Source organism: Lemur catta, chromosome 8, assembly GCF_020740605.2.
Source record: "Lemur catta isolate mLemCat1 chromosome 8, mLemCat1.pri, whole genome shotgun sequence".
Classification (NCBI taxonomy): Eukaryota; Metazoa; Chordata; class Mammalia; order Primates; family Lemuridae; genus Lemur; species Lemur catta.
Genome location: NC_059135.1, coordinates 29,652,944 through 29,679,200, shown reverse-complemented (window position 1 = coordinate 29,679,200; position 26,257 = coordinate 29,652,944). Strand labels below are relative to the sequence as shown.

General features: G+C 35.2%; 1 protein-coding gene across 1 annotated transcript in view; it reads left to right on the top strand.

Annotated features, from left to right (window-relative positions):
- The window catches only part of FAM117B (family with sequence similarity 117 member B), a 94,724-nt gene that overhangs the window by 46,445 nt on the left and 22,022 nt on the right, over positions 1–26,257 (top strand). The window contains exons 2-4 of the mRNA XM_045559704.1: positions 1,313–1,464; positions 17,344–17,436; positions 18,392–18,505. Of these exons, the coding sequence (XP_045415660.1) occupies positions 1,313–1,464; positions 17,344–17,436; positions 18,392–18,505 (359 nt within the window). The remainder of the gene's footprint in view (positions 1–1,312; positions 1,465–17,343; positions 17,437–18,391; positions 18,506–26,257) is intronic.

Genomic DNA, 26,257 nt, shown 5'->3' with positions numbered 1-26,257 from the left:
ATCTCGTAGGATAATTTCAAAGGCAAGGGATCAAACGAGTAAGGTGTTAGTTTGTCTTTCGAGTGACTTTGTGGGCTGGTACTAAGTTATCCTGAGGCAGTTGTGTCATTAATATGTTGTCCTCTGTGAAGATTTCTGTTGGTGTCTGAAATAGGACAACCACTAAGTGCCAGTATTACTTTTAAATTGTTGATATCAAATAATGTGAAAGATATATCACTAATTTTTTATATTTTCTCATGATTTTTAACTTTCTGTCTTATTTTCATTATGCCCTCATAGTTCTTAAAAGATAAAAAGCAAAGGTTTAATTTATAAAGAAAAAGGAGATCCAGCTAAAAATTTGTTGGATACTAGGGATACATCAAGTCTGTAGAGAATTCCTGGGCACATGCCTAGGAATTTTGATTTGGTAGATCTAGGGTGGGATTGATTGTTTTCACTCAGTATAATTCTCTGGAGAGTCATCCAAGTTGTCTGTATCAATAGTCTGTTCCTTTTTATTGCTCATTTTTTATACTGTAGTCCCCCTCCTTTCTTATCCATGGTTTCGCTTTCTGTAGTTTTAGTTACTCATGGTTAACCTCAGCCTGAAAAGATTCAATGGAAAAATTCCAGAAATAAACAATTTGTATGTTATACCTTGTACAGCCTTCTAAGTAGTGTGATGAAATCTCTCAGTGTCCCACTCCCCCAGCTTTGGGGGGATGTAAATCATTTTGTTGTCCAGCATATCCATGCTATGTATGTTTCCCACCTGTTAGTTGCTTAGTAGCTGTCTTGATTATCAGATCAACTGTTGTGGTATTGATATGTTTGTGTTCGAGTAACCCTTATTTTACTTAATGGCCCCAAAGTGCAAAAGCAGTGATGCTGACATATTGTTACAGTTGTACTTGTTGTTAATCTCTTGCTGTTCCTAATTTATAAATTGAATTTTGTCATAGGTATATACATATAGGAAAACACATAGTATATATAGAATTTGGTACTATCTGAGGTTTCAGGCATCTACTGTGGGTCTTGGAATGTATACCTCGTGGATAAGGGGCCTACTCTATTTAAGTTGGAGAACCTTCTGTGTAGTTTAAAACTTAGTTTCTGCTTTGTTTCCTTCCTAATCTATCTTTCTTGTTTTCTTTTCTTTTTTTTTTTTTTTAATTGAGACAGGGTCTTGCTATGTTGTTCTCAAACTCCTGGCCTCAAGCAATCCTCTGGCCTTGTACTCCCAAAGTGCTTGGATTACAGGCATGAGCCACAGCACCTGGCCCCTAATTTCTTTTTTTAATGAATTTTTTTGTCTTAAATCTAGGTGACAAATCACGACAGCCTTCCTCAAGTCCCTCCAGTATTATCCGACGTACTTCCTCCCTGGATACTCTTGCTGCTCCATATCTTGCCGGCCACTGGCCTCGTGATAGTCATGGGCAAGCTGCACCTTGCATGAGGGACAAAGCTACACAGGTAGGTTTATTACAGTTCTTACTCTAAAGTGTTTTACTCCAAAGCAATTTTTCATATTATTATTTGTTCTACCCTGTTCAAATTCTTGAAATATTAATGTTTATTAGAATTAGTCCTGAGGACTTAATCCAGGAGTTCAGGTTCCCAGCCCTCACTTCCAGATACTCTATAGTAGGTCTTGGCTGGGGCTTGGGAAATATGTGTTTTAAGTAGATCCCAAAGTAATTTTGATATATACAGATAATTTATGGACATACTTTTCTCCTGCTTGTTCTTTATCTGTTAGTCTAGAACATAATATACTTAATATATGGAATTTGAACGTAAAAATTTGTAACAGTAAGGAATTACTTTATTTACCATCTAACCTTATGTTTTGTGTGAAATATCTTCGTGGGTTGGGAGATGAAGACTATATTACTTTGCTGATAGATTTTATAAATGTAACTGTCCTGATAAAGGGAGTCTGGAAGCAAAGTTTTATGCTTTTAGATTTATAAGACTTTTTAATTTAAAAGGATCTTAGGGAATCATTCAGATCTGCCTTCTAGTTTTACAGATGAAGAAGCTGAGGTCCAAGATCATAGTCAGTTGAAGACTGCATCTTAGTTTAGTTTCTTTTATAGTACTTATCACAATTATAATTAACTAAATATTTGTGTAATTATTTAATATTTCTTATACTCAAACCCCATGATGGTAGGAACTGTTTTGGCATGTCCATTGCTGTATTTCCATCTCCAGGACTTAGTACTGTCTGTACCTGACAGAATAAATGCCCAAAGAATATTTGCAAAGGAGTGAATGAGTAGAACGTTTATAGATTTATTGCTAGTGAACAATGAAAAGCATTTAAAGATTTAAAAGATTCTTTAGGGGCCAGGCGCGGTGGCTCACGCCTGTAATCCTAGCACTCTGGGAGGCCGAGGTGGGCTGATTGTTTGAGCTCAGGGGTTCGAGACCAGCTTGAGCAAGAATGAGACCCCGTCTCTACTAAAAATAGAAAGAAATTATATGGACAGCTAAAAATATATATAGAAAAAATTAGCTGGGCATGGTGGCGCATGCTTGTAGTCCCAGCTACTCGGGAGGCTGAGGCAGGAGGATCGCTTGAGCCCAGGAGTTTGAGGTTGCTGTGAGCTAGGCTGATGCCATGGCACTCACTCTAGCCCGGGCAACAGAGTGAGACTCTGTCTCAAAAAAAAAAAAAAAAAAAGATTCTTTGTATTGGTTGTTGAACATTAGCTAAAGTACATCTCAGTTTAGACTTCAAATTTACATTACTGGTAGTTCCTTGATCCCAGCAGTTTTTGAGAGAATGTTTTTTTTACAGAACCAAGTAAACATACTGTGGAGTGGTTTTTGGATTTGCATGTTGGTTTCTAAAATTCCAGGTGTTCTTGGTGGGCTCAGTTTGTTTTCTGTTCTGATACTCTTGAAATTGAGTCATATTGTTAGGACAGATCCTTGGGATTTGAGATTACCTTGAAGTTTATATTCTAGTGGCAAGTACAGAAATGAAAACATAGGAGTCCATACTCATCAGAAGTAATGAACCTTTCTGAAATTGTGACTGTTTTAACTAGAGTTTGGAACTCTATAATTATTCAAAATCTGTAATTTTGCTGAGTTTATAATATGGAAAATGAGTGCAGTCTCTAGTTGCTTTCTGCTTAATCCACATCACGTTTAAATTTGTATCAGTTTATTTACTTAAACGTTTCTACAACACTCTTGATTTCTCCTGCAGTTTCAGGTTCAGTGGGTTCAGACATACTAATACATTCATAATACTAAGAATATGCTATTATACAAGCCACTGGAAGCCCTGTGGAAGTAATTTAGTAAGTCTTTTCAGCAAGTTGCTATCATGTACCTCTGACTGTACTGAATTAAAGTATAAAGCTTGTACTGTCTTCACCTTTTCCTCAATGTCCACAATATTGGGAATGTTAAGGGTACAAATACAAGGAGAATTTATAATCACGCTGTTAATACTGTTTGTAAAGTTCATGTGTAGAGTCTCCTAAAGAATAACGTAGTGATAACTGGGCACTCCAGTCTTTCAGTTACATAGTTGACCCCCATATTTGGCAAGTGAATTTAGCACTAACACAATTAATCAGAAGTTCTCAAATCCTTATTTGCAGATACTGTGTTTTCTTAACTTACGTATGCTAGTTAATTCAGTCAACTTTTAAAAATTGTCATAAAAACATAAAGTTTTTTAAATTGTGGTAAATCAACTTACAAAAATTACAGTGAAATATATAAAGCATAAAATTAGCCAGTTTGACCATTTAAAAATGCATGCATGCTTTGTTTTATTGTGCTTCACAGATACTTCATTTTTTTACTAATGGGAGGTTTGTGGCAATCCTCTGTTGAGCAAGCCTGTTGGTGCCATTTTTCCAACAGCACGGGCTCACTTCGTTCTCTGTGTCATATTTTGGTAATTCTAATAGTATTTCAGACTTTTTCATGGTTATTATATCTGTTATGATGATCTGTGAGCAATGATCTTTGATATTACTATTGTAATTGTTTTGAAGCACCATGAACTATGCCCATATAAGATAGCGAATGATAAATGTTATATGTGTTGTGACTACTCTATGACTAGCTATCCCCATCTCTCTCCCTTTCATTTAGCCTCCCTATCTCCTCAGACACAACAATATTGAAATTAGACCAATTAATAACTTTTCAATGGCATCTAAGTGTTTAAGTGAAAGGAAGAGTTGCATGTCTTACTTTAAATCAAAAGCTAGAAATGATTAAACTTAGTTAGGAAGATGTAATGGAAAGTTGATTGGCCGAAATCTAGGCCTCTTGCACCAAACAGCCAAGTTGTGAATGCAAAGGAAAAGTTCTTGACAGAAATTAAAATTACCACTTCAGTTCAGGTGTGGAGGCTAATCCCTGTGATCCCAGCACTTTGGAAGGCCCAGACCAGGAGGATTGCTTGAGGCCAGGAGTTTGAGACCAGCCTGGGCAACATAGTGAGACTTCATCTCTACAAAAAATTTTTAAAAATTACCTGGGCATGGTGGTGCATGCCTGTAGCCCCAGTTACTCAGGAGACTGAGGTGGGAGGATCGCTTGAGCCCAGGAATTTGAGCTGACGGTGAGCTATGATTGTGTCACTGCCCTCCAGCCTGGGTGAGAGAGCAAGACCCTGTCTTTATTTAGGAGAAAAAAAAGTACTATTTTAGTGAACACACAAATGAATAACATGTGAAATGGCTTTATTGCCATTTGGAAGAAATTTGAATGGTTTGTATGAGAGATCTAACCAGTCACAATATTCCCGTAAGCCAAAACCTAATCCAGAGCAAGGCCCTAACTCCAATTTTATAAAGGCTGAGATAGGCAAGGAAAATGCAGGAAAAAAGTTTGAAGCTAATAGGGGTTGGTTCATGAGGTTTAAGGAAAGAAGCTGTTTCGATAACATAAAAGTGAAAGGTGAAGGAGCAAGTGCAACGGAGAAGCTGTATCAAGTTATCCAAAAGATCTAGCTGACATCATTGATGCAGGTGGCTACACTAAACAGATTTATAGTGTGGAAGGAAACCATCTTATACTGGAAGAACATGCCATTTAGGACTATCATTGGTAGAGAGGGCAAGTCAATGCCTGGCTTCAAAGGACAAGCCAACTCTCTTTTTAGGGACTAATGCAGCTGCTGTCTTTAAGTTGAAGCCAACGCTTATTTACCATTCCGAAAACTTAGGGCCCTTAAAAATTATGCTAAATCTACTCTGTCTGTGCTCTAGAAATGGAACAACAAAGACTGGATGACACCACGTCTGTTTTATAGCATGGTTTATTTGAGACCTGCTGAGAAAAAAAGATTCCTTTTAAAATATTACTGCTTATTAACAAAGCACCTGGTCATCTGATGGAAATTCGCAGAGAGATTAATGTTGTTTCGCAGAGAGATTAATGTTGTTTTCATGCCTGGTAACACACCATCCATTCTGTAGCTCATGGATCAAGGAGTAATTTTGACTTTTAAGTCTTATTATTTAATAAATATATTTCATAAGATCATAGCTCCCATAGATAGTGATTTCTCTGATGGATCTGGGCAAAGTACACTGAAAATCTTCTGGTAAGGATTCACCATTCTGGGTGCCATTCTTAGTGGAAGAGTGCTACAGAGAAATCTTCTTGAAAGGAAGAGTCAATTGAAAAACTTCATTGTTGTTTTTTTTTTTTTTAAGAAATTGCTACAGCCACCCCACACTTCAGCCACCACCCTGATCAGTCAGCAGCCATTAACATCAAGGCAAGAACCCTCCACCAGCAAAAAGATTATAATTCACTAAAGGCTCAGATGATCATTAGCATTTTTATCAATGGAGTATTTTTAAATTAAGGTATATTTTTAAGACAATGTATTGTACACTTAATGGACTGTATTATACTATAAACATAACTTTTATATGCATTGGGAAACAAAAAAAAATACATATGACTTGTTTTTTTGTGATAGTTACTTTATTGTTGTGATCTGGAACTGAATCCCCAATTATCTCCGAGGTATGCCTGGAGGTATACAATTTAGTGGCATTAATGACATTCACAATGTTGTGCAGCTAGTGCTACCATATCCAAAACTTTTTCATCACCCCAGACAGAAACCCTATAACTCCCCATCCTTCCTTTGCCCTAACCCTTAACAACCACTATTCTACTTTCTGTTCTTATGAATTTACCTGTTCTAGATATTTCATGTAAGTGGAATCATACAATATTTGTTCTCCTGTATCTGACTCATTTCACTTAGCATAATGTTTTCAAGGTTCATCTGTGTTGTAGCATGTTATCAGAACTTGATTTCTTTTAATAGATGAGTAATATTCCATTGTATAGATATACCACCTTTGCTTTATCCATTCATCTGGTGATAGATATTTGGGTTGTTTCCACCTTTTGGCTGTTATGAACAATGCTGCAGTGAATGTTGGCATACAGATATCTGTATGAATCCCTGCTCTCAGTTCCTTTTGATATATACCTGGGAGTGGCATTTGCTGGGTCATGTGATGATTCTACATTTGGCTTTTCCACAGCATTTGCACCATTTTATATCCCCACCAGCAACGTATGAGGATTCCAGTTTCTCCATATTTTCACTAACACTTGTTATTTTCCACTTTTAAAAAACTATAGTCATCCTAGTAGGTGTGAAGTGCTATCTCATTGTTTTGTTTGTGTGTTGAGCATTTTTCATGTGCTTATTGACCATTTGTATATCTGCTTCAGAGTTCAGACACTTTCTTAACATCTCTGTGCCTGTGTTTCCCCTTTGTAAAATGGGGGGAAATAGCGCTACCTATTCCTAAGGTTTTGGGCATTAAACAAGGAAAAATATATAAAACACAGAACAGTGTCTGGCACGTAGTAAACATTCAATAAATGTTCATTGTTAAAATTATTACCTTTAATTATTGTCAGATTAAAACAAGGATGGAATGTAGGTTCATCTCCTGTGGAATTTGATCAATTGCTGTTGGCTTCCTGCAGTATTATGTTGAAAAAGATTCAGGGTAAAGATTGCTGAGACTGAATAGCAATTTTTGTCCCTGGTTAGGGGCCTGGGGCACTTCTTATCAGGTATTTACTGGTTCAGTCAGTGCTTCAACAAAGAGTATGATGGAAATAATTTATCTCATGTTGTGGAATGGTGTTTCCAGAAATTTGCTGTTGACTTTTATCAAGTTTTATCATTTCACCACTCTGAGCCCTGGTTTCTTCATTTTGAAATAATTATGTATTACTCTCAGGCCTTCCCAGCTCCTGGGGGACGGATGGGAATGGGAGAAGATGATTCTGGAAAATATAGAGAAAGGCAACATCAAAAAGTTAGGAACCTGGGAACAAGTTTTTAAAGATGTTAATATCACCTCCTGCCTCACCTCCCTCCTCACCATTTACTTTAAGACTTTACCGTAAGGCTGGGCATGGTGGCTCAGAGGCCTGTAATTCTAGCACTCTGGGAGGCCGAGGTGAGCGGATCGTTTGAGCTCAGAAGTTCGAGACCAGCCTGAGCAAGAGTGAGACTCCGTCTCTACTAAAAATAGAAAGAAATTATATGGACATCTAAAAATATATATAGAAAAAATTAGCCGGTGGCACATGCCTGTAGTCCCAGCTACTGGGGAGGCTGAGGCAGTAGGATCGCTTGAGCCCAGGAGTTTGAGGTTGCTGTGAGCTGGACTGACGCCACGGCACTCACTCAACCCCGGGCAACACAGCGAGACTCTGTCTCAAAAAAAAAAAAAAAAAAAATGATTTTACTGTACCTGAGTTATTTATCATTACAATTACTTGAGACAAAGGTAGCAAAAATGTGGCATCATTCTTTTTTCCACTATCTTTGACAGTCATTCTTTATTCTGTGTGTTTCAGATAGGCTGAGAGCCCTTCTGGTACAGTGCTCCAGCATGCCAGTGGAGCAGGGGATGGTCTGTGAGCCTGATTGTGATTGCCTGTAAGACTGTGCCATTTCTGCTTTGGAGTTTGTACAGAACTATATTGTCACCAACCTTTGCTCCCACACCCCCACTCCCATGTTCTTTTAAAGATTGTAGTCTAACCATTTACCAGTTTGCCTTCTAAAAATATTAGACTAATTTATATTCCCAGCATTATCTACCTATGTAGCAGTTCTATTAATTTTATTTAAACTACCTAACTACTTCCAGAGAGTGCCTTTTGTATTTGCTGACTATACCAATTTAGGGGGAGAAAATGTAATGGGTATGTGTGATTGGATTATTTGGGATTCTTTTGACTTGAAAGGTATTCTTTTTCCAACTTCCTTAACCTCCTAGGCTTATTTACTTTATAGGTGGTTTGTCTCAGTGTGTGAATTTTTGTGGCTCATGTGATTGGTGTCTGATTTTCTTTCCTATTTATTTTTTTTAAGAGATGGGATCTTGCTATGTTGCTGCGGCTGGAATGCAGTGGCTATTCACAGACATGATAGTAGTGTACTACTGATTAAACTCCTGGGTTCAAAAGGTCCTCCTGCCTCAGCCTCTCAAGTAGCTGGGACCACAGGTGCATGCTACTGTGCCTGGCTCTCCCTCTTGTTTCTTTTGTTTGTTTTCTTTATGGCACAAACCAGCCATCTTTTGCTTTAAAAAATATTATTTTCTCTTAGAACTTCTACATTGCAAGGCTTTTTTTTTTTCCCTCAGAGGTTGATTTTGATTAATATTTTATGAAATTATTTTTACAATTTAAGGGTTGGCTTTTTCAATTTATGGCAAAGTTCTGAATTTTCTAATTTATGGAAAAGATCTGAGTTCAGAAACTTTTGTAAGATGGCCTATGATTAAAACCTAATAATAAAGTTGAATATTTGGTAAATTAGAGGCTAAAATAATGTTGAATTACCAAAGGTAGCTGTTTATAAATCTGCAAACTTGTTTAGAGGTTGTGTTCTTTGAAAAATGACCAAAGATTTGGAAGAATAATCTGGAATTTATAGTAAAAAAAAATCTTTTTACGTGTTTGACAGAAGCAACACTAAAAATTATATCTTAATCTTATGAAATGGGATTAAAGAGGTGAATCAACTTTTGTTTTTTAAGCTACTTTCTGAGTAACACTTGCTGTTTGGAAGAAGACGTTGGTCCACTGGTTGGAATTAGAATGTAACATTAGGAGTAAAGGAAAATGTTAATGTCTAGTGACTTCAGTATAAGCTCTATCGTTGGCCTCTCAGCAGCTTTACCTTTCTTGGGTAGGTCTAGGATTCTGAAAGAATCCAAATTTCCAGATCTTTACTTCTTGATTGGTGTTCCTGTCCTTTCCTTTTTCATGTGTTAGATCAGATTTCTCTAGGGCAGTGACTCCATACATTGTCTTTTGAATGGGCTGGGCAAACGCAGCAAATGAAGAGTTACATCATGGAACTGATATATATTTTTAAATATCATTGTGTAACTGATATTTTTAAATTTTTATCTTACTGTGGTAACAACACTTAACATGAGATCTACCCTCTGAAAATTTTAAATGTACAATACAGATACAGCAGGTATAATAACAACATTATTATAGCAGATCATACAGTATTATAGAATAGAACGTATTTGTCTTGCTTAACTAAAACTCTGTGCCCATTGATTAGTAACTTCTCATTTCTCTCTCCCCACAGCCCCTGGCAGCGACCATTCCACTCTGATTCTATGAATTTGACTATTCTAGATCCCTTATAAGTTGAATCTTACAGTATTTGTTTTCCTGTGGTTGGCTTATTTCATTTATTATAGTATGATGTCCTCAAGGTTCATTCATGTTGTCATATGTTGCAGAATTTCTTTCTTTAAAGGCTGACTCATATTCGTTGTATGGCTAATCCTACATTTTCTTTATCCATTCAACTGTCAGTGGATATTTAGGTTGTTTCTACACCTTGGCTATTGTGAATAGTGCTGCAGTGAACATGGGAATGCTAATAGCTCTTCAAGGTCCTGATTTCAGTTCTTTTGGAATTGCTGGTTTATGTGGTTGTTCTATTTTTAATTTTTTGAGCAGCCTTTATACTGTTTTCCATAGCAGCTGTACCATTTTGCATTCCCAGCAACAGTGTAGAGGGTTTCTAATTTATCCACATGCTTACCAACACTTGTCTTTTTGATATTAGCCATCCTGACAGATGTGATTTGATACTTCACTGTGGATATGATTTGCATTTCCCTTATTAATGATGTTGAACATTTTTTCATATACCTCTTGGCCATTTGTGTGTCTTCTTCAGAGAAATGTCTATTGAAATCCATAGCCCATTTTTAAATTGGGTTATTAGGGTTTTTTTGTTATTGAGTTGTTTTAGTTCCCTTATATATTTAGAAATTAACCTCTTATTATATGTTAACATATGGTTTGCAAATATTTGCTCCTAGCCCCAGTAAGGTTGCTTTTTCAGTCTGTTGATTGTTTTCTTTGCTGTGCAGAAGCTTTTTAGTTTTTGCTTTTGTTGCCTGTGCTTTTGATGTCATAGTCATGAAATCATTGTCAAGACTAATGTTATGGAGCTTATGCCTTACGTTTATTTTTAGGAATTTTATAGATTCAAGTCTTATGTTTACGTCTTTAATCCATTGTAAGTTGATATTTGTGTATAGTGTAAGGGTCTAACTTCTTTCTTTCGCATGTGGGTATCCTGTTTTCCCACTGCCACTTATTGAATAGACTGTCCTTTCCCCATTGGCATCCTTGTTGAAGATCAGTTTACTGTAAACGTTTGGATTTATTTCTCGGCTCACTTTACTGTTCCATTGGTCTGTATGTCTTGTCTTTATGCCAGTACTATACTATTTTTATTACCATAGCTTTGTGTTATTTTGAAATAGAGAAATATACCTCCCGCTTTGTTTATTCTTGACATATATTTGGTTATTCGTGGTCTTTTGTAGTTCGACATGAGTTTTAGAATAGTTTTTTGTATTTTTGTAAAAAATGCATTGGGATTTTGATATGCATTGCATTGAATTTGTAGAACACTTTAGTATGTACATTTTAATATTAAGTCTTCAATCCATGAACATGAGATGCCCTTCTATTTGTTTGTGTCATCTTTAATTTCATCAGTGTTTTGTAGTTTTCAATACACGTCTTTAACCTCCTTAGTTTTTATTCTTAGTTATATTATTTTTGCTGCTATTGTAAATAGGATTGTTTTACTAATTTCCTTTTCCGATCTTTGTTACTGTATAGAAACACATCTAATTTTTGTATCATTGATTTTATATACTGCAGCTTTACAGAATTTATTTATTATTTCTGGTTTTTTTTATTTCAGCTTATTATGGGGGTACAAAAGTTCAGGTTATATATATTGCCCATGTTCCCCCCATCCCCCCGAGTCTGAGCTTCAAGTGTGTCCATTCCCCAGACAGTGCATTAAATGAAATCTTTAAGGTTTTCTGTATATAATATATTCTCTGCACAGTTTTACTTCTTTTCTTCCAATTTATTATTAAATAATAACTTATTATTTTTGCCTAATTATCCTGACTAGGACTTCCCATACTATGTTGAATGGAAGTGGTGGGCATCTTTGTGTTTGCTTTGTTCCTGATCTTAGCGGAAGAGCTCTCAGTTTTTCACCATTGGATATGGTGTTAGCTGTGGGCTTTTTTTACGTGACCTTTATAATGTTGTGATACTTCCTTTTTATTCCTAATTTGTTGAATTTTTATCATTGAAAAAGTGTTGAATATATTGAGAGATCATGTAATTTTTATCCTTTATTCTGTTAATGTGGTTTGTTACATTAATTGATTTTAGTTTATTGAACCATTCTTCACATCCAGGGATAAATTCCACTAGGTCATGTTGTATGATTTTTTTTTTTAATGTGCTGTTGGGTTTTCTAGTATTTTGTTGAGGATTTTTGCATATATATTTATCAGAGAGTAACTAATACATAATTTTAATCTCATTAAAAATTATTTTGAAAATGTGCTTCAGCTTTCAATAATGAACTTGCAGTGCTCTATATACTCTACCCACTGATGGCTACCCAGCTTCTCTAGTTTGTTTGGAATGCTTTTCCCACCATTTGCCTGGATAACTCATGCTCTGACTAATACTCATAGTATCTCCTTATTCTATAAAACTTTGCCTGCTGTCTTCCCAATTCTGGATTAGGTCCCTTTCTTAGGGGACCTCTATCATCATATGATATCATAATTAGCTATTATTCCTTTTCTCCTAAAAGAAGTTCTTTGAGAATAAGAACCCTATTTCCTCTTGAACGCCAATTCCTAGTCCAGTGTCTGATATGTTAGTGGATACTTTCTAATATACAAAGCAAGACTGAACAAAATTGAAATGTATTTAATTAAAACTCAGTTTTACTTTTTTATCAATATCTGTGTGTTCCTGTAGTCAAAGTGCAGCTTTTTAGTTGGACAAAGAAAGCAGTTATCTTTTGAATTAGGAATATAAGTAAAATTAATGACTTTGCTAAAGTATTTTTTTCTTGCCTTGAATATCTCATCACTGAAATTAGCCAAGCTGTCTGTTGCTCTTTATGCTTGCTTTTATTTTTCTTAGTTATTAATACTCTTACTCTCATTATCTTTAACTTGTTCTTAAAAAAGCTGTGGAAACTTTGATATTCCTTTGCTTTTCCTTGAGTTAATTTTTACACTTAAAATTAATATCATTTACTGTAATGATTTACTTAATACTTTTTTTATTTGGGGGAAAAATTAAGTTTACAGAAAAGTTACAATAGTATTGAACACTAGTATACCCTTCACCTAGGTTTACCAAGTAACATTTGCCACATTTTGCTTTATTTCATTGTCTGTATATAATTACATCATTTCTGTTAGTATTTGCTAGTTAATAAGTTGCAGATGCTCTGACTTAAATATTTCAGCATGTATATGAAGAAGGACTTTAAAAAGTATTACCAATATAATTATCAAATTCAGGAGATTTAACATTTGATATACTACAATTATTTACTATATGGTACATATTCCATATTTTTCATTTGCACCAGTTATGTTCTCTGTGGCAGTTTGCCCTGTAAGTCAGGGGCAGTCAAGGAGCACACATGGCATTTAGATGTCATGTCTCTTCATGGGACAGCATCTCAGCATCTTTAATTTGGGACAGTTCCTCAGCCTTTGATAACATTTTTTTAAGAGTCTTTCATGACACTGATGTTTTAAGTTTTTTAATACTGGCATAGACCAGTATTTTTGTTGAATGTTCTCAACTTGGGTTTATCTATTTCTTCTTGATTAGATTGAGGTTATTATATATTTTTGTCAGGAATACTATATGTAATGTGTGTTCTTCTCTACGTCTGAGGTGCATGAAGTCAGTGATGGCAAATTTGATCCACCAGAGACTCTTTGTAACTAATGAGTAGTTTGTCGAACAATATTTGAGACTGTAAGTATCCTCTTCCCGAACAAACTTTCACCCATTGGTTTTAGCATCTGTTGATGATTCTTGTCTAAATCAGTTACTATTATAGTAGTTCCAAAATGATGATTTTGTAACTCTTTCTATCAGTATTTATTTGTCTGTACTATTTGATAGAGGGATTTCTTTATGGAATTGTCCTAAATGAAGTTTATAAAATGTCAGTGGATATGACCTAAGATTATGTTTTTTGCTTTCTATCTTTTTATTATGAAAATGTTAAACATAAAAGAAAAAATACTACAGCTGTGATTAGATTCAGCAGTTTTAAACATTGGTCATATTTGCTTTACCTATCTTTGTATTTATACGTGTGTATGTGTTTGCTGCAGTTTTGAAAGTATGTTGCAGCTATCATCACACTTTATCCCTATTTCAGCATATATCTCCCAAGAATATTTCCTACTTACCCATAGTAGCATTAGGTCACCTAACAAAATTAACAATTCTGTAATACCATGTAACATCCAGTTCATCAGTTCATATTAAAATTTTCCCAGGATGTCTTTTTTTTTTTTTGAACTAGGATCTGATCCAACATTCATGCATTACACTTGGTTTCTCTTTAGTCTCTTTTAATCTAGAACAGCTCATTCTCATACTTTTTTTTTTCTTAATAACATTAAGGATTTTTATATTTAAAATGAATTATCCTACACATTTGTAAAGGAAATAAACTTTTCCCTTTTGCAGTTAGCGAGTAATTTGTGGGCTAATTTTTGGCACCACATGAATATCCTGTCTCCTAATAACTTTTTTTTTTTAAAACTAATCCTGTGACAGATAATCCCCTAGTAATTTTTTACTGAATGGTTTTCATATCCATTGATGATCCTTGCCCAAATCACTTATTTTCCTGGAGGTTGAAGGGGGAAAAAAAAAAAGAACAAGAAAAGGTGGCGTTTATTTATTTATTTTTTTACACATGATATCATTTCTATACATTCTTTTGTTTTTCACTTAATATATTAAATATTAAGGAGATTATCTGTATATATTCTCTTATTTCTAAAGTTTTTTTCCCCCATTATATAGAAAGAAGTATAAGCCAACTTTTTTTCAAACTATATTTGAGATCCTCAGCAAGTAAGATCTGAGTTTAAATACTGAACTAAAGTCTAAAATGCAAGTGTAAAATTTTAAGCAATTCTTGAATTTGGAACTGTATTTATAAAGAAGCTCTTCATCATGATTTTAGCCCAAAGTTTTGATGTAAATAGTAATATAAAAAGTGTGGGTTGTTTCTTTTTTGATTTTAGAGTGTAAAAATAATAACATCCATAGGAATTTACAAACATAGAACATGATCCTACTCTGAACCCTCAGTGCTTTGGCTCCCACTGAGAGACTTGCCAGCCCGTAGACTACTGTTAAGACCCAGGCTTTGTTTCTCCCCACTATTATAAAGTCTTGTTATCATTTACATTTGATTAGAATTTGTGAAAAAATTTTTATAAAACAAATCTTACTCTATTTCTACCTGGTCTCTCTTTTTACTTGAAATTATGACTCTTAGGCAGTTTTTTTAATCACAAAATTTTTTGCATTCTTTTATATCTCTCCATGACCATAGAGGTGGCAAAATAAGTTATGACTACTTGGCATAATAGGATGAAAATAATAATTAACATATTGAGTATTTTGTTCTTGGCACTGTGCTTAAAAATTAAACCTTTATGTATATTAACTCCTTTAATTCATCTTACAATTTTAGTAGATACATAACATTCCTCTTTTATAGATGAGGAAATTAAAATTCATATAAGTATCTTGTTTAAGTTGACAAAGATGTTATATAACTGACCTGGGACTTAAATATGGGTTTAACACCAACATATGTGATCTGAACTATACGCACTGTGCTGCTTATCAGCAATAATTTGTTATGAATTAAAATTTTTTAGTGTTAAGATCATTACTTTGATTTTGATTTTAATTTGGTTTTGATTTTGATATATTATGCTTCGTGGTCCTATTTGTAGGTTGGTCTTTGTAACAGTTGTAACAACTAACATATAGAGCCTGTAGACCCTAGTGAGAGAAATAACAAGCACAATAGGGGTCGCCTCTAGGACTTATTACATCATTTCATAGCCTTAAAGTGGAAGTGGAGTTTAGGTGAAAGAGGATGCAGAGTAGTGTGAAGTTGGGTGAATTGCAGCCCTTCCGTCTGATTCAGTGTTTAAGGATGCTTGTCAGAATGAAGTCCTCTTATCTATAAGGAGGAGATCCAGGTCTGCGCAGTGACTAATAAGGGTCACAGTTTCTGGATTTTGGAAAACCTTTCTTTTTCTGCCCCATTTGAAACTAGACCACTTTATTATTAGCAATTGGTAGGTTAAGAGTGCAAAGGAGATCGGAGCGATGGCTCATGCCTATATTCCTAGCACTTTAAGAGGTTGAGGTGGGAGGATTGCTTGCGGCCAGGAGTTCGAGACCAGCCAGAGCAAGGGCAAGACCCAGTCTCTGCAAAAAATAAAAATTAGCTGGTCGTGGTGGCGCACGCCTATAGTCTCAGCTACTTGGGAGGCTGAAGCAGGAGGATTGCTTGAGCCCAGGAGTTTGAGGTTGCAGTGAGCTGTGATGACATCACTGCATTCTAGCCCTGGGCAACAGAATGAGGCCCTATCTCAAAAAAAAAAAAGTGCATATGGTACTCAAATTGTGCACAGTATTTTTTTTAGTATTTTTCATTCATTCATATAGTACAAAACTCAAGAGATATACAGAAGGATATTACAGTGTAGGATCTTCCTTCCGGGAGGCAGCCATTGATATCAATTTCCTTTGTTACCATGTATTCTTCCAGAGATAATTTACATACATATATATTCTTTTTAGCAGTTCCTTGTAAAGGCAGTTGCTATACTCACTGTACTGAGCACTGAGGTTTTTCACTTAACAGTATGTCATGGAGATTATTTCCTATCTGTATGTTGTGAATTTCCTTATTCATTTTTTATAGCTGCATAGTATTCTGTTGCAAAGGTAGACCATAATTTATTTATCCAGGTCTAAATAATTTATTTACGTTGTTCCAGTCTTTTACTTGTAAGAATAATCCTATAAGGAATAATATGAATGTGTCATTTTGTACATGAAGATGTCCATTTTTCATGTCTACAGGATAAATTACCAAAAGAGGCTCACTGTGTCAAACAGTATGTGCATTTATAACTTTGATAGCACTTCTTTGATAGTAGTTGTTGACTCCCCTTTCATTAAGACCCATAGTTATTTACACTCTCACCAGCAGTGTAGGAGAGTTTATGTTGTCAAATTACTTAATCTTGGTGAAGTATTCACTTGTATTTCTCTTATTATGGGTGAGATTGAACATAGTTTCATGTGCCAAGAACTCATTTGTATTTTCTTTTCCAATACACCATTTTTAAATTCTGAGTTTTGTATAACTACTAAAGATTTTACATTTTGGGGGCTATTCTCTGTAGATATTTAAAGCAATAGTATAGAATTTAGGATTATGAGCTCTGGAATCTTAGGTTTATTTCTTGGCTTTGCCATTTCCTAGCTGTGAGACCTTTGGCAACTTATATGTGTTAAACCAGATAAAGCATGTAAAAGCACAGTGCCTAGCACAAGAATGTGAGTTATTATTAGCATGCATCTCTATAGTTAACTTTATTCAGCAAATGCTTTATTTATAGTATAATTACAATTATGTAAAAATAATTGCTAATTTTTTATTAATAGAAATGAAAGAAATAGGCTAAAATATTGTAATTAAGTAATTGGTACTAGGAGAATTATGAGTAATTTGTGTAATTTTAAATATTTTATCTAATTTTTCTATAATAGGAATATATTTTGTAATAGAAAAAATATGGTTATACGTTATTGTTAAATGATTTCTGTTAAAATACTCCTCCCCTCTTTTTTCTACTATAGACAGAGAGTGCATGGGCTGAAGAATACTCTGAAAAGAAGAAAGGGTCTCATAAGCGCTCAGCATCCTGGGGAAGTACAGATCAACTTAAGGAGGTCAGGAAAATGGTTCTAAGGGAGTGGGTGTGGAAATTTGATCCTTTTGTTGACTAGCTCCTTGAAGTTGTGGGCAGCAAGGATTTGTCATTTTCCATTTATTTATTTTTTTCTTTTTGACTTGACAAATAACAGAAAAACAGTTATTGTGTTGATCTGATAAAAGATTTGAATTTGGGAGTGTATACATTACTTGCCTGATTATATTTTTGTCTTTTTTTTTTTTTAGAGGAGTCCCTACCTGTCAATATAATATAAACCTCAGTTTTATAAAATTGTAGTGATACAGCAAATTCACATTTATTATTTTTCTATATATGGTAGTGTTTCGGAAATTCAGTAACCAGGTATAACTAAGTTGATTATGGCTCTATGCTATGATTACAGTTTTTCATGCCTCTATGTAATGACATTTCATTTTACACATAATGTAGAAATAAAAGAAAAATTCAGTAAAGGAATAATGTGGGATATTCATTGAGATTGCATTTGTTATTTAAAGATATTTGTGAATTTATTTCATGGCTGGAATTGATTTTACATACTGTATAATTCTTGGAGCTGTTGAAGGTTAGGTGTTCAATAAAGAAATCTAAATAAAAGTTGACTGATGGCAAGGGCAATGAGAAAAATTGTTATTTTTTTAATTCTTTGTGAAAGCTGCAATGTAATTTATTCTAAGTGCTGAAAACTTTGTGTAGTACTTAGAAAGCTTAAAGACTGAGAAAAATATTCAAACATAATTTTGTTTCTCTTAAAAGAAAGATACATATATACGTGCATGTGTGTGCATATATGTATAAAAATTCTGTACTGTAAATCAGATTTCGTGGTATGGTTTAAGAATTCAAAGGACTTATTAAGGATGAGTTTTACTGGTTCTGATTAAGTAAGAATATGTTTTTATTTAGCGTGGAAAACACTCTGGTGTACTTGTTATTTTTTACCTTTTCAGATTGCAAAATTACGCCAGCAATTGCAGAGAAGTAAACACAGCAGTCGGCATCATCGAGATAAAGAAAGACAGTCTCCATTCCATGGCAACCATGCAGCTATTAACCAGTGTCAGGTAGGAGCACAGATACCACAAAATCCAGAAAAAGAAATTTGTGGCTTCCTGGTGATTTGTTATTTTGTTGGTAATTTTTCAGGACAAAAATATCCAAAAACATATTTGAAATAGTGATTTAAATACTGAATCACAACTTTTATAAGAAAACAGAATATTTTCCTTTAGTGACTTGAGACATGACTTCTAAGAGACATAGCTAATTATTTTGATTTACCATATTTTTGATTTTTGTCAGTTCAGAATATTGGAGGCCGAATAATACAGAGACAAACATTGACTGTGGAACAGACCCTGCATTTATCCTTTTTAAGTCTCAGTTTCCTTATCTAAAGATTGGGGATAATAATGCCTGTCTCATAAAGCCCTTTTGGTAAGGAAAAACCTTCACCTGCTTTGATTCCTTAATAGAGCCCTATGCACTGCCCTTGATGGCTCACTCAGAAAGCACTTTTCTTTAACTGAATTGAAATTGGCTGAGGTCTGTTGACAAGGAAGAAGCAAGTTCATTTTGGGTCCTATAATATGATTGAACTTTTCAAGTCTCCTAAGTGAAGCTTTGAGAATGGGAGAACCTAGATTCAATTTTTCTATCTCAACAGTAAGGCAGTAGGGCTTGGGAGGTAGAGGGAAACTAGAAGGCTTAGTTCTGTGACTTTCAGATTATTTTATAGCATAGTGTAGTGTTAACAAACTGTGGCCTGGAAACCAAGAATGACCTGCCACCTAGTTTTGTAAATAAAATTTTACTGGAATACAGCCATTATTATTTTTTATGTATTGTCTATGGCTCCTTTTTGTGCCATAAAAATACACACTTGGCTCTCTGTATCCATGGGTTCCACAGTCACAGATTCAATCAACCATGGATCCAACATATTCAGGAAAAAACAACAATAGAAAACAGCACAACAATAAAAAGTAATTCAGATAAAAAACTAATATGATCTAACAGCTATTTACATAGCATTTACATTAGGTATTATAAATAATCTAGAGATGGTTTAAAGTATATGGGAGGATATGCGTAGGTTATATGCAAATACTGTGCCATTTTATATAAGAGACTTGAGCATCTGTGGATTTTGGTATCCACAGTGGAGAACTGGAACCAATCTCCCACAGATAGTGAGGGACTACTGTTGTTGAGTAGTTGTGACAGAGACTGGCCCACAAAGACTAAAATATTCACTGTTTGTCCCTTTACAGAAAAGGTTTGCCAACCCCTTTTATAGGGTGATTGCTAAGTATATGTGGATTGTTTGCAATAGAAAATATGGGTAAAGGTATATATTTTTTCTAACAGACTTTGCCCTAAAATATTAATACCTGGGTCAAGTCTGATTTTACAAATTTATAGTTTGATTATGGTTTCTAATATCTTTTTTCCATATGTAAGATATTTTAATTTAAAACTATGATTATATACTAATGTATTTTAAAACCATCAACTGGATTTATTTCTGGAGAAATAGAAATTTTAAATTTGCGGCTGGGCGCGGTGGCTCATGCCTATAATTCTAGCACTCTGGGAGGACGAGGCGGGTGGATTGCTCGAGGTCAGGAGTTTGAGACCAGCCTGAGCAAGAGCGAGACTCCGTCTCTGCTAAAAATAGAAAGAAATTATCTTGCCAACTAAAAAAAAAAAATTTATAGAAAAAATTAGCAGGGCATGGTGGCACATTCCTGTAGTCCCAGCTACTCAGGAGGCTGAGGCAGTAGGATCGCTTAAGCCCAGGAGTTTGAGGCTGCTGTGAGTTAGGCTGACACCACGGCACTCACTCTAGCCCAGGCAACAGAGCGAGACTCTGTCTCAAAAAAAAAAAAAAAGAAATTTTAAATTTGCAAAATAAGAAATGAAAAATGTGAATAGATTAATAACCACCAAACTTGGAATATTAATTAAAAACAAAACTTTCTTATCCTTAAAAGGCTAAAGGCTCAGGTGGTTTTATAGATGAATTTGCTAACCTTCTCCTCCCTCTAATTCATTCATAAATAATTTATTTGTTTCTAAAAGATAAGGCCACTTTTTATTCCTAACGCATATTTTTACTCTGAGTAGGATGAGGTTAAGATTGAATTTTATTGAAGTGGTGGTTTTTAGGAGTTTATAAGTTTCTGAAGTGATTTTTTTAGAAAGTTACATTAAAATCAACAATATTATGGTACTAAAGTTATCCAAACTTTCCTTTTTTCCCTTGCAAGTTGAATTTGCTTAATAAACATTATTGGAGCTTGCAAGAAATTCATGTTTGCTTAATTCAAAAACATCCTGTTACAGAGAAGGTAAGGACTAGAAAGTAGAGCAACTTGAAAAATAAATTCATCTAGTTTGAATTTTGTACATTCTACACATCAAACATCTTGACTGCTTGACTTGTTAATAGCCAACCACAAATAAGGTGCATGTGTGCCACAATGGTTATAACAGTGGTATTCATATTTAATTGAAACTTTCAGGCAGTGAGAATGAGAATATTTTCTATTAAGTTATGAGTGTGGCTTTGTTTTAGTGGGTTCTCTCTCTAATGGAGAAAAGTACCGCATTGATATATGTGTACTTTTGAGGCCATCTATCCATCCGTACAACATTTATTAAATATCCTATGACTGTAGTACTCATTAGGAGATGTGGTGACAAAGATATATTGTCTGTCCCCACCAAATCTCTTATTAGATGTAAGTAAACAGTTAATTGTAACTATATAAGGAATGTGTTGATAGGGAGAGTCCAGAATGCTGTAGAAGGGGTATTTATCCTTGGCCTGGAGATGGAGCCATCTAGAAAGGATTCTCAGAGAAAGTGTTGTCTAGCTGATCCCTAAAAGATAAGTAGGAGTTAGCCAGTCTTCTAGAGATGGAAGAAATCAAGGCCCTGGGTAGCAGTACTAGTAAGAGATTAGGCTGGAGAGGCAAATAGCAGCCAGACCTGAAAGTCTCCATGTCTTGCTTGTTAAGGCGTTTGGACTTCATCTTTGGGGTACCAGGGAACTATTTTTTTAAATGCAGAAGATTGATAGTGATCAGATGTGCATTTTATAATGATGATATGGGTTCAGAGTAGAGAATAAATTTGGAGGACAAGATTAGAGGCAGGGAAACCAGGTAAGAATAGGATTTAGTAGTGCAAGTAGGAAATGGTGATTGCCTCAAGTAAGGTGTAAGAAGCTTTGGAACTGGTGAGAACAGACAAATTTAAGTGATATTTAGAAGATAATAATTAAACTCTTTTAAAGTGCTTACTATATGGCAAGCACTCTCTACTCAGCATTTGGACATGTTGGCATTTAATCCTCATCTTTACGGTGGGCATTGTTATTATCCCCATTTTATAGAAGAGAAAATCAGGGCCCAGAGAGGTCAGGTACATTGTTCAAGGTCACACAAGACAGCTGGGATTCTAACCTAGGCATTCTGACCTCAGAGTCTGAGTTTTTAAACTCTATGCTGACTGATTATTGATGAGATATGGTAATGAGGAAGAGAGATAAGAGTAAAGGATGCTGCCAATTCTACCTTTTAAAATACAATTTAAAAAATATTTTTACCTACCTCAACACTATATACAAAAGTGACTCTAAATGGATCAAAGACCTAAATGTAAGCTAAAACTAAAAGCTCTTAGAAGAAAATATAGGCATAAATGTTTGTGACACTGGATTAGACAGTGGTTTCTTAGATATGACACCAAAAGCACAAATAAGAAAAGGAAAAGATAAATGGATTTCATCAAAATTGAAAACTTTGTGTTTCAAAGGACACCATCAAAAAAGTGGAAAGACAACCTAGAGGATAGGAAAAAATATGTATAAATCATGTATCTGATAAGGCATTTGTGTCTAGAATATATAAGAACTCTTGCAACTCAATAATAAAAAGACAAGCAACTCAACAAATGGGCAAAGGATCTGAATAGAGAGTTCTCCAAGGAAGGTAAACAAATAGCCAATAAGTACATGAAAAAGATGCTCGATAATATAATCTGTCAATAGAGAAATGCAATTCAGAATTCCAATGAGGTACCACTTCATACCCACAAGCAAGGCTGTAATTTAATAGATAATAACAAGTGTTAGGGAAGATGTGAAGAAATTGGAACCTTCATATGTTACTGGTAGGGATATAAAATGGTGCAGTTGCTTTGGAGAACAATCTGGCAGTTCCTCAAAAGGCTAAACATGGAGTTACCAAATACCCAGTACTTCCTCTCCTAGGTATGTAAACAAGAAAATTAAAAACATATGTCCAGCCTGGGCACAGTGGCTCAGGCCTATAATCCTAGCATTCTGGGAGTCCAAGGTGGAAAGATTGCTTGAGCTTAAGAGTTTGAGACCAGCCTGACCAAGAGTGAGACCCTGTGTCTACTAAAAATAGAAAAAAAATTAGCCAGGCGACTAAAAAGAGAAAAAATTAGCTGGGTATGGTGGCATGAGGTGTGCGCCTGTAGTGCTGGCTACTAGGGAGGCTGAGGTAGGAGGATCACTTGAGCCCAGGAGTTTGAGTTTGCTGTGAGCTAGGCTAATGCTATGGCATTCTAGCCCAGACAACAGAGCAAGACTCTGTCTCAAAAAAAAAAAAAAAAAGTCCACATAAGAACTTGTAAACAAACATTCATAGCAGCATTATTGATAATAGTCAAAATTCGGAAACAACCCAAATGTCCATCAATTGAAAAATGAGTATATAAAATGTGGTATATCCATACAATGGAATTTTATTTGGTCATCAAAAGGAATGGAGTACTGATACAAGCTACAATATGGATGAACCTTGAAAACATCATGCTACACGAAAGAAGCCAGAGGCAAAAGAACACACAATGTATGATTTGATTTACAGGAATTGTCCAGGCAAACCCATAGAGACAGAGAATAGATTGGTGGTTGCCTGGGAAAGTTGGGGAGAAGTGGGGAATGACTGCTTATGAGTAAGGGGTTTCCTTTTGGTGTGATTCAGAAATTGTTCTGATGGTCACACAACTCTGTTCAATAACCATTAAAAAAAGTTGTACACTTTGAGTGAGTTGTATGATATTGTAAATTATATTTCAATAAAGCTATTATAAAAATATCTACCAACATAAAAAACAGATAAATACATAAAATGCAAATATAATTGTCTGGAAATAGTAAATTGGATTAGATGCTTACAAAGAACCAATAAAGTAAACCAGGAGGTCATTTAATGGTATAGAGATTGTGCACAGGTGCTCTAAGGTCAGACTGTTTAGCCTAGAATCTGGGCCCCATTGCTTACTAGAAGTATGAAGTTCCTCAGGTTCTCTGCATAATATTACCTATCTGTTGTGTTGTCCTGAGGATTAAATGGGATAAAATGTTATAAAACACTTAATGCAATTCTCAGCACATAGTAAGTTTTCAGTCTCTTAAGCCTTTTAAGGAAGTACCTTAATACAAAAAAAGTGAGCAGACTTGATTTCTCTGCCATTTTTTAATTAAAGTTTTTAAAGCTGTTACTATTATAGAAGTATTTGCATGTTCATTATGGAAATTTTAGGAACTAAAAAAAAGTCAAATAGAGAAATTATCTCTATAAAGCTGTTTTTTTTAATTAAATAGAAAAAAATTTTCCAGAGTCTCACTGTCTAAAGACAGCTATTCCTGACTTTTTTCTTCTACTCTTTTTTTTTCTTTGCATTCCTCATTGCAAGTGTATCCTATGTTAGATTATATATTCTGCCTTTTGCTATTTAACATGGAAAAATGTTTATGTTGTTATTACATATGTTTCATTTTTAATGTCTTATGTTCTGTAGAGCACTTTTCTAGTTTTGATTATTTAGTTGAATTCAGTTTCTTTGTGTTTTAAGCTTTTCTATGTTTATTCTTTTCTAGGGATAGATTTTTCTATTATTAGGAAGTTTGAATATTTTGGGGTTCTTTGATTTTTGGGTGGGTAAACTTTTTACAAAGTTATTGCAATATTTTGCCTGGATTTCATGATAAATAGATGATTTTTACTGGGAAATTCCTTTAGTATCCCTTAACAATTTAGGGACAGTATTGTTCTTAGTGGTATAGTCTAAAGCCACTGGTTAACAAAAGATCTTTTTTCTTGGGCTTACCGTTAGAAAAGAATTCTCACTTTTTTTTCCCCCCCGCATGTTTCTGTTCCTGGAAATTCAGGGAGTATTATTCATTAGAAAAAATAAGCACTGCAGAGTTTCTTAGAGGAGAGAATCTTTCACATGTCAGTGATCTCCAAAAATGACAAAGCCCTCAGATGCTTAAAATGAAATACTCTTTAGGAGTATTTCAACAAACAGTCTCATTAGAAAATAGAGCTAACACATTTCAGAATTGTTTGATTGAGTATTAAAGTCAGATGTGAGTAACAGAGGAGTGGGAGATAACCAGTGTCTTCAAGGCTACATACACTAATTTTGAGGTGAGAATTAAAAAAATGTGCAGATATTTTCTGGCTGGTATAGATTCAAGCAATCCCTCCCATAGGATTTTCTTATTTCTTCATCTGGGCTGAGGACACTATAGTTTTGTAGTAGCCTAGGAGGGTTTGAGAGCAAAGGGACAGTGAGGTAAAAAATGGAAAAAACCTATTTTCATCTGAGAAATGAGAGGTGCATTGCAGTTTAAAAAGGAAAATTGCTGCTCTGCACTGAAATCTTTGGATGTCAGTCCAGAACACCATGATTGCTATCTATCTATCTATTTTTGCCATTTCAAAACGAAGCTGTGACACTTATTATACAGTATATAGCTGTAGCTTAGAAGAGCAGAAAAAGTGGATACTGGATGAGAGGACAGTGATCACTGAAAAACAGATATAAAGTGTTGGTGACAAGACAAGAAGAATCAAGGCCACGTGGAGACCCAGAATCAAAAGCCCTTAAAATAGGAAAGCTTTTTTTGTAGGTGCTTCCTAATTTTTTACCATTCTGAGTTTCTACCTCCGTTTGGTTATATTAGGGTTTCTGGCTATTTTTCTCTCGCGAATCTCTGTTGAATTGCTGAACTGACCTTTTTCCATCCTACTTGCCTACCACACAGCAGATTTTCATTTTTCAGAAAGCAAAAAATAATTTTTTTTTTTTTGAGACAGAGTCTCACTCTGTCACCCAGCTAGAGTGCAGTGGTATTAGCCTAGCTGACTGCACCCTCAAATTCCTGGGCTAAGCGATCCTTCTGCCTCAGCCTCCCGAGTAGCTGGGACTACAGGTACACACCACCATACCCAGCTAATTTTTTTTTTTTTTTTTTTGAGACAGAGTCTCGCTGTGTTGCCTGGGCTAGAGTGAGTGCCGTGGCGTCAGCCTAGCTCACAGCAACCTCACACTCCTGGGCTTAAGCGATCTTACTGCCTCAGCCTCCCGAGTAGCTGGAACTACAGGCATGTGCCATCATGCCCGGCTAATTTTTTTTGCTATATATATTTTTAGTTGGCCAGATAATTTCTTTCTATTTTTAGTAGAGACGGGGTCTCACTCAGGCTGATCTCGAACTCCTGACCTCGAGCAATCCACCCACCTCGGCCTCCCAGAGTGCTAGGATTACAGGCGTGAGCCACCGCGCCCGGCCTGCGCAGCTAATTTTTCTATTTTTTGTAGAGATGGGGTCTCACTCTTGCTCAGGCTGGTCTTAAATTCCTGATCTCAAGCAGTCCTCCCATTTCAGCCTCCGAAAGTGCTAGGATTATAGGCACGAGCCACCACGCCCAACCTCATTTTTCAAAAATTTACCTCTGTATTTCTCTGCCCTACTTAGCTATTGC